Here is a 17,530-nt window from a genome sequence, read left to right on the forward strand (position 1 = left end):
ATGTTCACATATTATATTTTACTTTCACACTGTCCGGTTTCTTTCTATTATTTGTAATTATTTTTATTATTTAAAAATGCGTATTGTATATACATATGTATACTTCAGTGGTGAGGGGTGGAGGTAGGCTGTTAAGATTCGACATAAATAGTGCACACTACACTTTCTCAGTGATGGATACGTGTTTTCATTGAAATAAGAATACAATTTGCAGATTGTGCTTGTTAGTTTTCAAAATTCAATTAAATCCTGCCTAAACCAAACCATAATAGTTTAGGTATACTATGGGCGATCCGACAAAAATAGTGCTCACCTTTTCAGTCATATCCATTTATTTTCGTTAAATTAAAAATACACATTACGGATGGTGTTAGTTTTTTTACAATTCATGCCCTGCCTATACCATACCATAACCCAGAAAAAATTTTCGTGGCAGGGTTTGATTAAATAAAAAAAAAAAAAACTAACAAACATTATCGTAGTCGAATGTAAATACGTTTGACTGACAAAGTTTCATGTGCACTATTTATATCGGATCTTAACAGCCTACCTCCACCTTTCGCCACCGATATACATTATATATATATTAATTAGATGTTTTAAAAATATTCTACTAGGTACCTACTATATTAAAGTAATTCTGAACAGAGCACTACATTATTACAAGCCACAAGCTATAATTTTGCATTGGTTTATTTTTTCATGCGAATTGATAATTGGGCAATTTTTTAATGTTTGATATCAATGAAAATTATATAGAATATTATATAATCACGTAATAACATATATCAAACGACATGTAATAATTCATCCAGTAGTGTATTACAAATCCGGAGAGCAATTGGTAAAGATTTTTTTGTGAACGTTAATAATTACACAGAGCTCGTAGCAACTATAAATTGTTTTCAAAATCTGCTAGATATTAAAAGAAATATGAGAATAGTTAATAATTTATGAGCTTCTGATATTAATAAATTTAGTAAGTTATATGTTTTATCTAAAAGATTTATTTATATTTATGTATAACGTAAAAGTATGTAATTACACGTTTCTTTCTACTCTAAGAGTTCAACTATAATAGGAATACAAATTTAATATAGATCTTTTTCTTCACAAAAATAAAATAAAATACACCTAAATCACTAGTGCGAAGGCTATTGCGGATTTTAATACACTGTTATTGACTCCACTACATGTATAAATAAACCTTACTCATTTTGTACTTCGAAGTATATATTATGCCTAAGAATAATGAGACGAAAAAATCTTATAATACTCGTAGAACACTACTTATATATACAATATTTCAGAACATCTTTTTAGTACACATGTATTTAGATTTATAATGCCATTATATAGAGTATAGATCACTAGAGTAAATTATTTGTTTATGCTTATATATAATTTTATAAACTGAACACGAAGAAGAGTTTGAAAAAAATATTTTATCGAAATTGTTTATTCTTGTAACTTGGTAATGGAGTGACTACTGAAATAGTTATCAATTAAAAAAAAAGTAATAATATTTTTAATTCTAATCCTGTCAATTAAAAATGGTGAAAATAAGTTACAATTATTAAATGTTTATCTTATGATCTTATGATTATTTATCGTACAGATGACAAATATAAAAAATAATATTTTATGAACATAGGTTATAGATACAAAATAAATTTTACTTTACGTTATGATCAATAAAATTCAAACATAAGTATAATATAATAAATTATTTCTTTTATTCAACGAATAGTTCACAGAAATTGAGAATGTAAAATTCTATATATTGAACATGCATAATTTGAAAATTGAAAACACTCACTAGAAAATATTCCTTTTTAGAAGAAAAAAATAGGACACCCGACGAGACTTGAATCGCTGGAGGCATTTAATTGATAATATCTATATTCATTTAATATACAAAAATTGATAGCCAACATTATTAACGCAATTTGATAAGCATTTAATGTAAGTAGATACTACTCGTTAAATTCGTCGAAATTAAGTATGATGCACATAGCTTTTTAGTAAAAAGGATTTTTAATGATGAAAATTATATGTTCGATAAGTATAATATAATTTGTCTTGGATTAATAATTTCAAATGCGGATATATCTTAAAACTATCAAAAATTTTAATACTCAAAACAATTAAGTATATCATCGATTATTTGCTAAAACTATCAAGTCTTTGCGTATTTTTTGAATACTTTTTATTATGTTGGAAGAGGAAAACAAATCAATATTATTTAAAAAAAATTAATAACGATTGATTCGCAATATTCACAGTACTATTTCAAAATTTGCTTATTAATTTATTAAAATTTAAAATTAAATAATTCAATTTAATCAAAACATGTTAAACAACCGGTCTGAAATCTGGAAGCATTTTAACATTTAACATAACCGATCACTATAATATTCTTACATTGGCTTGCTGAATTTTTTATAAATGATTTCTTATTTAAATGGTTAGAATAAAACTCAAAATTAAATATTACAACATTTTATGGCAATTATAATTCTGGTAAAATAAATCTAAATTCCGAAATTAAAAGTATCCTACAGTGTAGATATTCGTTATACCATATATTACCATCAAAGATAATCAGTATTTTCTTTGAAATTAAGATACATTTCGTGGATATATATTACTAGAAAAAAATGGATCAATAAGGTATTTGAAATGAGAGGGTTTCAAAGTATCTCTAGTTTGTATAGGGAACGTGTTTGCAAAAGGAATATTTTTAGAGTAGAGCAAAATAATTTATCGAGATTTTGGCTTTAGCTATTTATTCAAGACATCTCTTGAAACTTTCACTACGAATGAAAATATATATTATTTATAACGCTATAATATATTTCGTTCAATAGAACATGACCTACATTCATATAATATTTACAAAATACTAAAAATATATCTAAAATGTATGTATTTTTCAAATAGAAGCCAAACAAAATACAGATGAGTAATTAGGTACGATGAAAAATATAAAGTATGACAAACATTATGAATCAATATTAATTCAATAGTACTTTTTTCTACTATTCGAATAAAATAATAACTGTCATAATGGAGTTAAGATTAAGAAGTTGTATATTTTGAATATAATAATAATTGTAATTAATACTGCATACCAAAATATATTTGGAGACGTTTCCTCGGATGAAAAAGCTTATGTATAAAAATAATTGCTGTCAATGTCCTCCTGAGAGAACGAAACCGGTTCTGGTCATTATTAATTTAATCAAATTGTTATGTATCCAGGTAATACCTATAAATTGTAGTTTTTTTTTTAAATAAATACATAACATAATTAATCTTATTCCATCAATATTATAATGTATTTGAATAAAATTGGACATTTTTAAGAATTTACAGTCATTTATCTGTTAATCACTGAATAGTAACGAATATTTTAAGAAAGCAGAAATCGGAATAGTTATTTAATAATACCTACGTAACAATTTAAATTTAGATATTATCTGACAATCTGTATTTTTTCATAGAACTGATTATGTATTTTTTTTCTTGATTTTATACATTTGGATTTTTTAATTTATACAATTTTTGGCATTAAAGTAAGTAGCCACTCAATCTGCACTCGTTTAATAATTCAAATATTAAATTAAATGTAGGTAAGTGAGTCAAACATCAAAATTATAATAATTATTATCACCCGACATAATTGTAAAAGTCAATCATGTTTCCGTTATGTGGACACCTTTTTTAACAAACGATAATGTGTGTATTTGACATATTAATAACTTAATTTTAAACTTGTTTCATAAAAAATAATAATTATATATACGGTAACCATTTTTTCTCAACAAAACACAATGGACATATTTAAAGGTAGGGGCGGAGGGGATGCTCGGAACATATTTTTAAAGTAAAGACACTCAAATGAATATAAAACTTGACAGGTCGTTCTTTATAAAAATTAAACGGGTATGCACATTTAAATGTTGTATGATAAATGGTTAGGACTAATTGTGATACCTACATATTATAATCAGTTGATCCATTGCTGATTTATTATAGAAAGGACATCATTTCTCCAAAACTTTGTTAAAATAACTTTTCTTTTTGGAGGTACATAAAGCATAAAAACCAACTCGACTAAATCCGAATATTTATAATCCTTGCGATTTTCTCTACAGTAGAATAATTTGTGAATGGATGTTTAAGTGATTATGTGCTTAAATTGGTTACATGTAGTTTGTACGTAAAACATTTGGTACCGTGGCACCTAACCTAACCTTACTTAACCTAATCTAACATAACCTAACAAATAATCCAATACTTATATCGGCTATTTTTTAAATTTGTTTGATGCTGGCTTCCTGTAAAGTTTAAACCGATAAGAACCTTGTTTTATTTAGAAATGAATTTTATGTCAGTACTATACGACCCAAAGAGGTTGGACGGTTTTTAATATAATATGGCCATACATTTCCGATATAACATTTCACGGCAAAGTGTGATACGACGAACTGCATACGTACAAGTTTCTCAACACAGCTCAAATTTACGGTAATCGAAGTGTGACTGTGACTATTGAACTATTCTAAAACTGCATTTATAAACTTTAAATCACAAAATAATTGAAATACAGATAAATGACAAAACTCTAAATAAAGTAAAATTATTGTACTCTAGAATTTTAAATGCATAGTCACCGTAATTATGCACGTATCTTGTATTTTGGATAACTGATTCAGTGACAGATTATATTAGATACGGATTACTAATTATAATGCATGTAAGCCAGTTGCATATTACTTTTTGCACTAATAAAATTAAATAAAAAATCCAGAACGTGAAATGTAATGCATATTGGTTGTCATTTTTTGTTCAATTTTTAATTATACCTGATTGCACAAATCTTTTTAATTATACATACGATAATATGATATTAACTCAACTTGATTGAAATAATGGAATAAAAAAATAAACGGACAGCTGACTAAATTAAAAATGAATTATTGCATTCAAATAAACAATAAGTTATGTTGTGGTTTTGGATTTATGAGGTGTGTCCAGCTTCTGATAGCGTAATGCCTGTGGGTGTCTGGTAACCCACTAAGATTCAAGCGATAGAAATACATATTCAAATAAAAATACATTATACCTACTACTTACTCATCTATTTGCTAAAAGAATTTCTTTAATGATAACGACATAATATTAATGTGTTAGATTCAGAAAAGGGTGTAGATTCAAAATGACTTGAAATATAATTTATAATAACAAAACAAGTTTTTATTTATTTCTTTGCTTTATTTTGTTCGTCGCCATGATTGTTGTACATTTCAGAATTTACCAATACTTTTCTTGTTATCTGCATAAATCTCTATATGTACAACATATAAATTAGGAATAGTACTTGTATAAAAACCGCTTATAAACAATACCGCGAGATAAACCATAGTATGGAGAAACAAAAACTACGCTATTAATTAGGTACCTACGTGGGTTTGGTTTCCATACGTATTTATATGTGTATGGAATCAAGTAAAACCAACTTAGTAAAAAAGATGTGTGTCAAAAATGGTTCATTCGCGGTATTGCAGTTACAGCCAAGATATAGTATTCTGTCTTAGAATGTCTCAGTTAAAATAAACTATAATATTATAGCCAAAATATTATGCTCTAGCTAGATCTAAACTCACATTGAAAAAAAAAACAATTCGTGTTTGTTTGTCAAAACAAACATATGGGATTCGAGCCCGCGACCGACGTCTAAAAAAATGGACTTTCTACCTAGGGGCGCTAGACGTTTATTTTGATTTCAATATAATGCTGATACCTACTCAATTCATATATTTTAACCAGAGATAAAAATGGAAACGGAACCTAACTTCATTATTTATTTCACAACAAAAATTGGGGGTTCTAACCACTGTGATTTTTAACTTCAAATCTTTCACTTATTAAAAAATCCGGTACTGTTCGGTTATCAGGAATACAGCGGAAAACACATTTTGAAAATACCCGATATACTGGATTATTTGTTAGTTTGGGTTAGTTTAGGTTAGGTTAGGTTGGGTAGGGTTAGGTTAGGTTAGGTTTGGTTAGGTTAACCTAACAAATAATCCAGTTTATCGGCTATTTTCAAAATGTGTTTTCCGCTGCATTCCTGATAACCGAACAGTACCAAAAATCCTATTATCTACTTTGGCTTTGCGTTCTCGTATTATGTAAATCAGTGCATGGCGTTTCTATGGCACATGTTTTATTTATAAAAAGAACTTGTGAGTCGTGACATACAATTGTGTATGAATATTGGGTAGTTATATCAACAATAAAACCAGAGAAATTTGTGTTTCATTATTATTAACATATTTAGTTGCAACTGATTGCATAATATTATGTAGGTACTCGGTCGGACTACTTAGTAAAATTGATAAATTAATATTTGGAGACCTAAATGGAATTTAGTTGAACACGAAATTGTAAAATTTGTGGTTTTCAATTTACAAAATATTACTCATGGATACTTTTAGTTGACAACTCATTTTATCGATATTTTACTAATCAAAAGAAAGTTTGTTCTAAATGCGTTAATTTAGCTATAACCTGATTTCCATGGACGCCCGGAAGCTTTAAATAGTGCGATAAATTAATAGTAAATTCTACCATCGTGCATAAATCATTGTCTGAATGCATTCAATCACTACAAAATGAGAATAATCTAATTTCAATAATAATTTCATATCGCTATTTCCGCCAATGATAAATCGAAGTAGAAATTTATTCTATCATATGCATATGTATACGAAGAGTAAAATCATTATCACCAGGTTAAATTGTATAAGTATGCTGTGTTCCATTTTTGAATATATTGTATAGATCTGTATCTAAACAATACAAACACACGAGCACTATGTCCACGATAAAAAATTTAAATTAGAGTTATGATTCCAGAGACAAATTAACTAATCTGGGCAATATGTTTATGGTAGTATATTTTCCGAATTCAAATATATTATTGTTTTGACATTCCATTGTAATTGTTTTGACATTCGATTGTAATTGTTTTGTTTCATACAACTTTATTGTACCTGCACAAGCTAATATGTGCATTATAAATTTAATGTAAAAAATACGTACGTAGAAAACGTAATTTAAGATTTTTCAATCAACTAATGTGATTATTTGGTTTTTGGTTTTATAATTTTCAGGTTTTTGTTATGAGTATATTGAATATTGGGAGAATTGGCTCTGAAAGACATGATACCTTGGGCACAAAATCTGTCTTTTTCTAAATTCGTCCATACAAAGACACACTGATACTGCAGTACAAAATGTAAGTAGACACAAATATTATATATTTACCTAAATAAATAACAATATTTGGTACCTATTTTAATAAAGTATCAATGATGCTATCCTATCAAACATTGGTAAAAATATCAATAGTTATTTGTCATCTCCAAGCAGATGTCATTTAGTCAGTTTAGTGTATACCTACATCATGGATTTCAAACTGTAATAAGTATTATGTAAATGCATGAATTTTTATCTAACGTAACATTTGTTGCAATTCGTGTTTTTTCCCTTTTTATTTTTGAGATATCTTTTACCTTTGCTTACTATTTTTAAACAGGCGTCGAATTCCGTTGCGAAAGATAACGAGATTAATATGCCTGACAGTAAATTCCTGTATAGTTTACGGTAAAATGACTCTAATTAATTAATTGCTATACTAATAGAGTACATACAAGATTGTAGATTGATCGGATAAAGTTGGTTTTAAAGAAGATATATAGCTGTTGTGTGATGAAACACAATATGTGTGTGAAAACTATCTTGCGTATAAATATAGATTCAATACTCATGTCTAAGGTATTCGGTATTCATTGGGGAGATAGTGAAACTTCGCAATCAAGCAATATCATTATTTTCATCTTATAGCTGTGTGTTTTAATAATTTCTTTATAATTAAATTTTTGTATGTTTTTTTTTTTATATATTGTTACATCATTTCATTGTATTGTTAACTGAATTCTGATTTGTTGACAGGTGGTAAAGTTTATTATGTGAATGAAAAATATGACGTACCAAGGTATAACCTTTTTATGTGTCATAAATAAATTTTATAAAAAAATATCATGAATTATCACTGACTAAACGTTAAATCTCATGAAAAGGTCAGAGTTATACTAATTATACGAGGGATATAAAAGACAACACGATAGAAAAAAACGTTGGATTGGTATATTTTGTAGATATATTAATATTTCATCAATAGGTAAGAAAAAAAAACAATTTTTATGAATCTGAATAAAACAAATAACCATTTAACAGCCTAAAGCGTTAATAAAAAGCTAAGCGTTTTATTATTACCTAACAAGAGCGCTATAAAATGGCGCGGTTCTGAATCAATTATTTTTAACTGTATATTATTGCTTTATAAAATTTTATGCCATGAAATATCATAAATTTCTGATATTAAAGGAAAGAAAAACTTTTTCGTTGCCTTTTTTCGTTTCAACGAGAACGAGGTGTAGCAGTCCAATTGAAATTACTCTCTTGTATGCCATTAATTCTTTTGTTTAAAAATATAATAAAAATTTTAATTAAAAAAAAAAATAGAACCATACTCGACGAAAACAATAACGATGAGACACTGTTTTGCACCACTATAAAGGAACACAATTAATTTACTTAATCCTTATAAATAAATGGCAGTGGGCTATGACTTAGACCCTTTATTTTATTCTTGATTATTATTTCGTATAATTTGTTGAATATTTTAGCAAGCACGCAAAAAATGTCTAAACATAATATATACATTAACGGTATGTAATTATAAAGAATAAAATAATATATTGCTAGTAGTTACACCGGTATTATATTGTTAGTAGTTAGTAGTTATGCCGATTACATCCTCTGGGAGTGTCCCCATATGTCGGTTGAAAGGGAAGAGCTTCTCAAGTCGGTCCGACCCTCAGTTGGACCGGTCGGCCATTGCGATTTGGTATCTACGAGGGAAAATTTCTCAGCTTTTAAAAAGTTTGCGGCATTATACGGCGAGCGAGAAGGTCTTTTCTCATCGAGAATTGACCGTAATACAATATATGGAAGTAGGGATCACGCACACTCTAGTGCACGCCAACCAATGCCTTGGGAAGTTGCTCCTGGAACACTTTCGGCACAAATTTGAACAGCGCCTATCGTTCGTTACGCCACGGTATACGCCTGCATAACGGGTGTGGAGACGTGGCGGGTGGTGGAGGGAAAAGTAAGTAGTTAGTAGATAGTTTGTGTCTTAGTTTGGGTTAACTTGGTTTGAAAATATATCACCAGAATTGGAAAACACTTGAACGAAAAAATAAGTAACTTTTAAATGTACCTAATAAATAAAACTAAATAAATGAAACCTTATTGAGAAATAATAGCGTGATGTAACAGTAGTCAATATTTTATCTTCAATGTAAAATTTTATTGTATTGCACTTATGCTTATGCAGAATTTTATAACGTTTGTTAAAGCTTAAAATGGACCGTAGGCTTGCGATCTTTTTACCAAAAGTATAATAGAAAAAAATGTTAATTAGAATATACGTTTTATATCTTTGCACTTTTTTGCACGTTTTACTACACTGATATGCCTCTTTGCCTGATAACCTCGCATCAAATTAGATCAAATGATATTCACTTGTATTAACATAATATCTAGTAATAAATAAATAAAAAAATAAATAAATATTATATGTAAAAACAATATTTTTAGAATATAATACATCATTTTCATTCTAGAGCTGGAGTGCAAAGTTATGAAGAATATACTCTACATAAAATGATAAAACAATCTACTTGTAAATGTTGTTTTACCCGAAGAACGCAGATAATATAATATTATTGTATCCTATATAGATATAGTGAGTGATATTTATTTAATTAAAGAAATACTCCATACATTGAAAAAAGTAACTACGTAATGATTGATCGATTCTTTTATTTATACATGAAGTATGTAGTTTAATTTTTAACCTACGTCCATGTCATTTTGACTAGTTTATTTTTGTTTATCTGTTTCAATTATCTTATCGTAAATAAATAGCACTTATTTTTTTAATGTAAAAATACACAGAGAGGCGGTTAAATTACTAGTAGTTTTATATGTATTATTAACTATTTTACTGTAATGCAACCTCCTATCATTATCATCATAATCAGCTTAAATCTATCCACTGTTGGATGAAGGTCTCTTCAAGCTGCTTCTACTTATCTCGGTCCTGTGCATTGCGTTGCCACGTACTTTCTCAGAACTTTATTATTTCATCGATCCAGCGGCCTCTAGGTCTACCTTGCGGACGTTTTTTACCTCTTGGATACCACTGGATGACTAAATTTGTCCAACGATTGTCTCTTCTTCTATCTATGTGTCCAGCCCATCTCCATTTGAGGCTTTTAATGAACTCTATTACATCGCAAACCCTTGTCTGCTTCATTGTGCACTCATTCCTCTTTTTGTCCTTTCACGTTATGCCCAGCATGCACCTCTCCATACCATGTTGTCCTACTTCTGTGCAACCTCCTATATAGATACGTAAATCCTATTTATATATAATATCTCACAAAAGAATTAAAATATTAATTATTTTATCATAATTTGTCTTCTATCAATCATATCTTGGTAGGTTTGCGACATTTAAACCTGTGGAGAAAATGACGTTTAAATCGTAGTCTTCGGTATTTTGGTACTGAGGGATTCTGATATCGTTTATAATATTATTATGTTTTGGTTTATTACAGCGATGGCAAACCTATTTAAGTTTAGTTACCACAAACATAAAATATATTAAAAATAATCGGTGGCGTGTCAAAGAGATTGCAAAAACAATTCTTCCAGTTTTTTTTCCGAGAGATTCTTTTGTAGATTTCCATTGCTGTAGGTGCTGGATCGGTTTTCCCGAAATAAAAATTTTCCCATCAAGAATCAGAGTCGGAAGCTTTATTCAGCTTTACTCATTCAATTACTCTTTTAAATATCGGTTTTCCTTCCAGATTCATTTCATTCAGGATTCCGACATGTTTTATTTGCAAATAACATACCGTCCTGTTAAACATAAATTGGTTTCGGTATCTTTTAAAAATTCAAACATTTTGCGGTTCAACCGAGATGAAATGTAGGAACTCGTTTTCCATAATTACCTCACTTATATTATTAAGTGACAACCGATTTTTCGCATATGCCACCGCCACCACCGCTGCACTAGTAAGTGCTAGTGTTGGTCTACAGTCTACACACACCCTTCACCTGAGCAAATGGTATGCAAAATAGCTTGGGCAGTCAACCTTAATAATCTTTTCATAAACATTAACAACAAGGGAAAATGACCGGGTGATTACTCATAGAGCATAGACAAACTCCAATAAATCCCACGGCAATATTTATTTACGATAATCATTATTATTCTAAGGATCATACGACTCCATAAGTTTTAATTTTATCTTATCGCTGTAGGTAATAATATAAGTTGATCATCCTTATGACCGACATGGCAGGCGATAAAATCAGCTGTTATTAGAGGCTATAAGGACTTAAAATTATGCGGTAATTACACAAGCGACAGTGATGCAGTGACGTAGTCTAAGAGAAAGTGGGTTAACATCTTAATAATATTATTTCATTATTAATGGCAATGCAAAATAAAAAGTGACGGCTACTTTATCACATGTGTTGTTGTATATACTTAATAGTGAAAAAGTGGTTCTGGGTTCATTTTTAAATACAATGAAAAGACAATGGGTGGGTATAAGTGTGTTTAATTTAATATCTTTTAATATACTTAACATTTATTATTAGATGCATATACCATGTAAATGATAACTACCAGAATATCGACACAATTATTCATCCCTGAAAAATGACTGGTGAAACATAATCACCTTTAAAAATGCAGCATCTATTACATGACAGTTGTGGGAGTCTTCTCCAATAAGAAGGATATGCTCGGTACACGTGATTTTTATAAAGCAACATACATTAATAAGTGGGTTTCATCTGAATTATTTTATCAATTAACATAGAAGTAAATGTAAATGAAATTTTATATAGAGAAAATTATTTTTTGCGTAGGTACCATTCATGTGACAGTAGATTTACAACCGTTAATGGGTCTATTTATTTAACTCCGTTTCCAAATGAAGACACATTAAGTACTAAGTTAATTGACCGGTGAACTTTTTATATGAATTTAAATAATCACCTAGTTAATTTAAACAACTGTGATTAAAACAATTAAAACCAGTCTTTTAAAAAAATCTCACAGATACTCACTATTCAGATTCTATTGTCTTGCAGCTAAATGAATGGCAGTTTTGTATTTACCTAGCAATTATTTACTGTTAATATAAGACATTTTAAGCTACAGTTACCAAAGTCTTGTGAATTGGAGAAAGAATTAAATATTTAAGACATATTTTGTAGCACAGATAGGTACTTCACTTAGGTTTGCAATCCTATGATTCCGGGATTCGGGATACCACACGATTTATTGATTCTGGAATTGAGAATGGTTTAATCCATTGAATTATGTTTCACTTAATTTTCATCTAAAATATTCTAATTTGTAAACACACAAACACAATTATTTGAAAAATAGAACGTGACTAAAAATAATTATTATTCAAAGCGTAATAAGGAGGATTTGCAAGTTGAGAGTTTTAAAAAATAATAAATATTAAACAAACATAAAAAAATATTATTTAAAAAAGCAATTATTTATAATCACAAATACTGATAATAAAATATTGCCACTTTCCCGAAATAATGAGCTAATAATTGTGAACTCTAAAAGAAAGTTAGGTGAAAATTATGTTTAACGTGTAAGCAGGTAATACGCGTGTTGATAAATGCACACTTTAGTGTAAGTACACTATTAAAGTTAACAACGGTTATCATATAAAACGAAATACGGCTTTAATATCAGTTTAAAACAATAACTGCATTAAATCTATAGACCAGTATTGGAAATACTGTTATACTGATATAAGAAAACTTCTGTCAGACTCATACTGACGACACATAAGCAACGCCGTGTCTCAAGGTTGAAAGCATTGTTAAAAGAAAATAAACCACTTTAATGGACTGGGAAGAAATGGAGGGTCGGGAGACATATTACGCTGAAGTGGTTTGACTGCTTAGAAAGGATACCAAGATGTACAAATTTCAATAGAAAGATTTAGATCGTTTTAATATTTAATTAGGTATATCATAATATTTATGAAATAAATGGAAAATAATTAGTGTTATATTATAAAAAAAAATGATTTAGCAGGATTTACAATATTGTATCGCATACAACACACATTTATTTATTTTCACAGTAGATATAACAGTAACGGCTTAGCCGGCTCGCACATCACAAATCGCCTCGTGTGCCTTACCGCCATAAATCAAAGCTTCCGAGAACAGGCGGCCAGTGTTGCATGACACAACCTCGCACATCTATCTACCGACAGTCGCGCGTAGCCTTCGAAACGTATTGATATTTCAATGCGGCGATCGGCGAGCCGGTATAGGAATGACCAATTCGCATGTGTTTCTTTGTGACTTCGACCCACCGACTCGGAGCCCGAGAAGGATGCAACATGTCGAATGCAACAGCCAGATGTTTTTTTCAGACGAAACAGTTGCATTCGATCGATCTGCGAAGCTTCATTTGGCAACACGTGTTATGTTGTTTCGTTAAATGACGATGACGTCACATCGACGTATTCGATGCGTTTTTAGGCGAGACGAGTTCCAATGTGCGAGCCGACTAACACATCTGTTGCAATAGGTACTCATATATAAATAATATCATTATAATAATGATTTTTAATATTCCACGCTACTGAAATACTATAATGTTCACCAATTACTTACTCGACAGTCATTCGGCGTAAGCAGTGGTATTCAAACTATGTCCAGATAGTCGTAATTTAACATGTTGTGCAGATGCACGAATACAATGATAGATTCGTATATTTCGGCGGTTGTTGTTCTTCATGCAATAATAATGATAATGACGGCTCATTTAGTATCTAGGTATAAAGTTTCCGTTCTCCTTTGTCCTTTATTTTGGCACTGAGTACTTAATTACTTAATTTTCTAGTACTTAATTTTCTTTAAAAATCCCATATCGTTGTCCTTTATTTTCGTAAATACTTTGAACGGCGGAAAATTAATATTAAAAAGATTGCCGAGCATAAATTGGCGTAGAGAATAATCCGGTTGTGAAGTGAAATTTTTCAACTAGCTGCTCAGAACATAATATGTGTACCTATATATTATATTTCTTTAAAGCACCGTGAAAAGAAACACATTGAAAACCACTGGCGGTAGGCATAATCGCGAATGCTCGAACCGTGGCCATTTTTTCACAACGCATCAGTCCGCAAGAATCTCACAGGTATTTCGAGACCTTGATTATCACACCTGCAATATTATTGGGCGATGGATAAAGCCATAAAATATAGAAACACTTCGCATAAAATGAAAACGTGTTTATTGAGGCTATAAAAATTGCATTCGGTAAATATTGATAGCGAGAATAAAACTCATGTAGGTAATGATAATATACGTACGTTTACTTAGCCGACGACGAGAGAAAAATAATCTTGGTTTCACTGAAGTTTATTGAACCAAATTATTTACGTAGTAGGTATCAATGGATATTAAATATAAAAAAATAAACGACTCTGCCGATGTATCTACATCTGGATCTGCTTACACACATTTCATTATTTCGAAAACAGTTGAAAACTTAAATGAATATAGCCAATTTGCAGTAAGGGCGTATAGAAATTCGAGTTTATGTCTTTACTTGGTTGTTATTATATTCTGCTAACGTGTCCGTTTATATATTGCGACATACTTTTATATTAAGTTGAAAAAATAATTATACCTAAGTATATTGTAAAATAAGGGCGCATATTACCAATTCATGTTCAGGTTTTTTAATTATTCTTATTACGTGTCCATTCTAAGAGTGTGTGTATTATGTGTGTATGGCAGTGTCTAAAATTAGTTTGAAAATGTGATATAACAACGGAAGTTTCACGTGATAGACGCTAGAAAAGACAATGTATCACAATGACATACCATACAGATTTTTCAGATTTGGTTCCCAATGAAACCCTAAATACTTAATTTTTGACCTTTATACGGCAAGTAGCCATTAAAATCTTGTTTTGTTTGGAATATTTTGACATATTACGATATCGATTTTCTTATAGTCTGATAGCTCATATCAGAATACACACTACAAAATCAAGAGTAAATAGGTACCTACCTAGATACTAAAAATATTTATTTATTTTACGTCAAAAATAATGCAGGCAGTTTTATTATACATCTTAATAAGTTCGGAACAGCGTGTCGTCAATTTAATGCAAAACTCGCCCCCGCGCCTCCGTCGCTCGGAAGCTCGCGGAAAATTGTTTGCATTTTTCATATTATTTGAATACGAATTTCAAGCAAAGAGATAAATTCATATTGCTTACCAAAGAGTTACTTATATTTTAGTCTTGTTGACAATTTTTAAATTTTGAAGCATGCTCGAGAGATGAATATGACATGTCTCTGAGTATTTATTTATGCTTAGTATTTCATATTAAAAAAAAAACTAATTTCGTATTAACACAAGGACACTTATAAATAATATGTACCAGTTTATTATATATATTGCGGGTTTGTAAGAGTGCAATTTATGCATTGAAGTTTTTGGTCGTCTTTACAATTTTAAAATTATTGAGTATGAACGTAAGAATACTCAAGAAATGAGAATAATACTTATGACAATCTGTAAGTATATTAAAAATGTATTAAGGTTTGCAATTCCGGAATCTGAAATACTAGAATACTGCTAAACTTTGGGATTAACCTTTACTGTGACGTTTATCAAGGATAACATGATGAAATCACATATATTAACTATAAAACTAATACCTAATAAATTGATGTACGTAATAAAATTAATTTAAACCCTTTAATATCAAAATCTACCAAACAAATTCATACATGCGATCAAATATAACAACATATTTAAAAAAAAGCACTTATATTGGAGGTCATACGATGACTTTATTGATTTCGAGACTTTCTATAAAACGCCAGTAGTAGATACATAGATCTAAATTAAGTGTAGTTATATAATAAAATAAAAGCACTTACATTGGAGGACATAGGCAGCCAGCTGAGGTGCAAGATCAGGTGGAACAGGAAGGCGTCCACGAACCACATCTTGCCTCACTTGAAGGAACACTTGATACCTGAGAAAAGGAGAATAATATCATGATTATTAGTATTCGTCAGAATAACTATCATTATGGTTTAGTAAGCAGATAATAAATATGTGGGAAAGAAAAAGAGAGTTAAGCCTAAAACTAGTACTTTCAGGAAAATTAAAGAAGATTCACTTTTGGACGACTTTTTATCTGTATATTTGCATGATGTTTAATTTGGCATATCTAACTAATTGTTCAGTTTTTTCCAGACTTATCTCTCTTTTCCGTATTCATAACCAATATGTAGTTTAAGTGAAGTTAACATAAGATTAATAATATAATTGGTAGATAGATACGCAATAATTAAAAATCGAAATCGAAAAACTGCAATGTGACGGTTCTGCTTTTGAACGATTTCATACCTACATACCTAATAATATAACAATAGTGATTTGATATATTTTTTGATTACTCAGGCAAGTAAATAAAGAAATGAAATGAATTCCATGAAATAAGCTGAAGTTAAGATTTATTTTGTGTGAGGGGGTTTGTCACAGATTTGTCACGCGTCATAAGCGGAGACAACCCAGCCGTGTTGTGCAGCTTCCGTCATAACATAACAGCGATCAGAAGAAATGTGACAAGCGCAAACGCCCCGTGACGGTAATATGAATCTGCCACCGAAGACGAATGCATCAGAGGAAATAAGTGGAATACCGACTAGAAAACGCACTACATTATTTTATAAAAGTCTTACGTGAGTAACCAGTTTCTCAAAAATTAATTTAAATTTAATTATAGTTTTTAGACTTTAAATGTCCAAGTTTCAATAGTGTAAACATAATACACAATACCAAACTTATCATAGGTAATACATTCAAAAAAACGTAGTTTATCAGAGTAATATAACTAGAAATTTCAAATAAGGATCGATACCATTTGACCGACATTTCGATATGATACGGTTACAAAACATCAGTTCTAGTACAAATTATCCCCTGGACGGAAAAACCCCCTGAACAAGAACATCCGTATAGAAACCGCCTAGAATATTAACCCCCTGTATCAGAATTAAAACTATTTAAATACAATTTAATTTCAAATTTATTTATTTTTGTATCATATTATTGTGCCAAGGAAAATTTTATTTAAAGAGTTTTTATTTTTATATTGGGGCTTTTTCTCACAGTTATTTTTATTGTCCGGGGGGTTATTGATGGAGGGTATTTCTTCTGTTATTTCGCTTCAGGAAACTAGAAATACTCTCGATTTGGACTTTGGGAAAATTGTTTTGATTGGATCTAAAA

The 17,530-nt window shown here is 29.8% G+C and overlaps 1 protein-coding gene across 1 annotated transcript in view; it reads right to left on the bottom strand.

Annotated features, from left to right (window-relative positions):
• Positions 1-17,530, bottom strand: part of LOC147072310 (uncharacterized) — a 621,588-nt gene that overhangs the window by 195,227 nt on the left and 408,831 nt on the right. Inside the window, exon 5 of the mRNA XM_085947307.1 lies at positions 16,171-16,268. Within this exon, the coding sequence (XP_085803433.1) occupies positions 16,171-16,268 (98 nt within the window). The remainder of the gene's footprint in view (positions 1-16,170; positions 16,269-17,530) is intronic.

This window comes from Rhyacophila brunnea, unplaced genomic scaffold (assembly GCF_057557595.1).
Source record: "Rhyacophila brunnea isolate RB1 unplaced genomic scaffold, BYU_Rbru_1.0 scaffold_2, whole genome shotgun sequence".
NCBI lineage: Eukaryota > Metazoa > Arthropoda > Insecta > Trichoptera > Rhyacophilidae > Rhyacophila > Rhyacophila brunnea.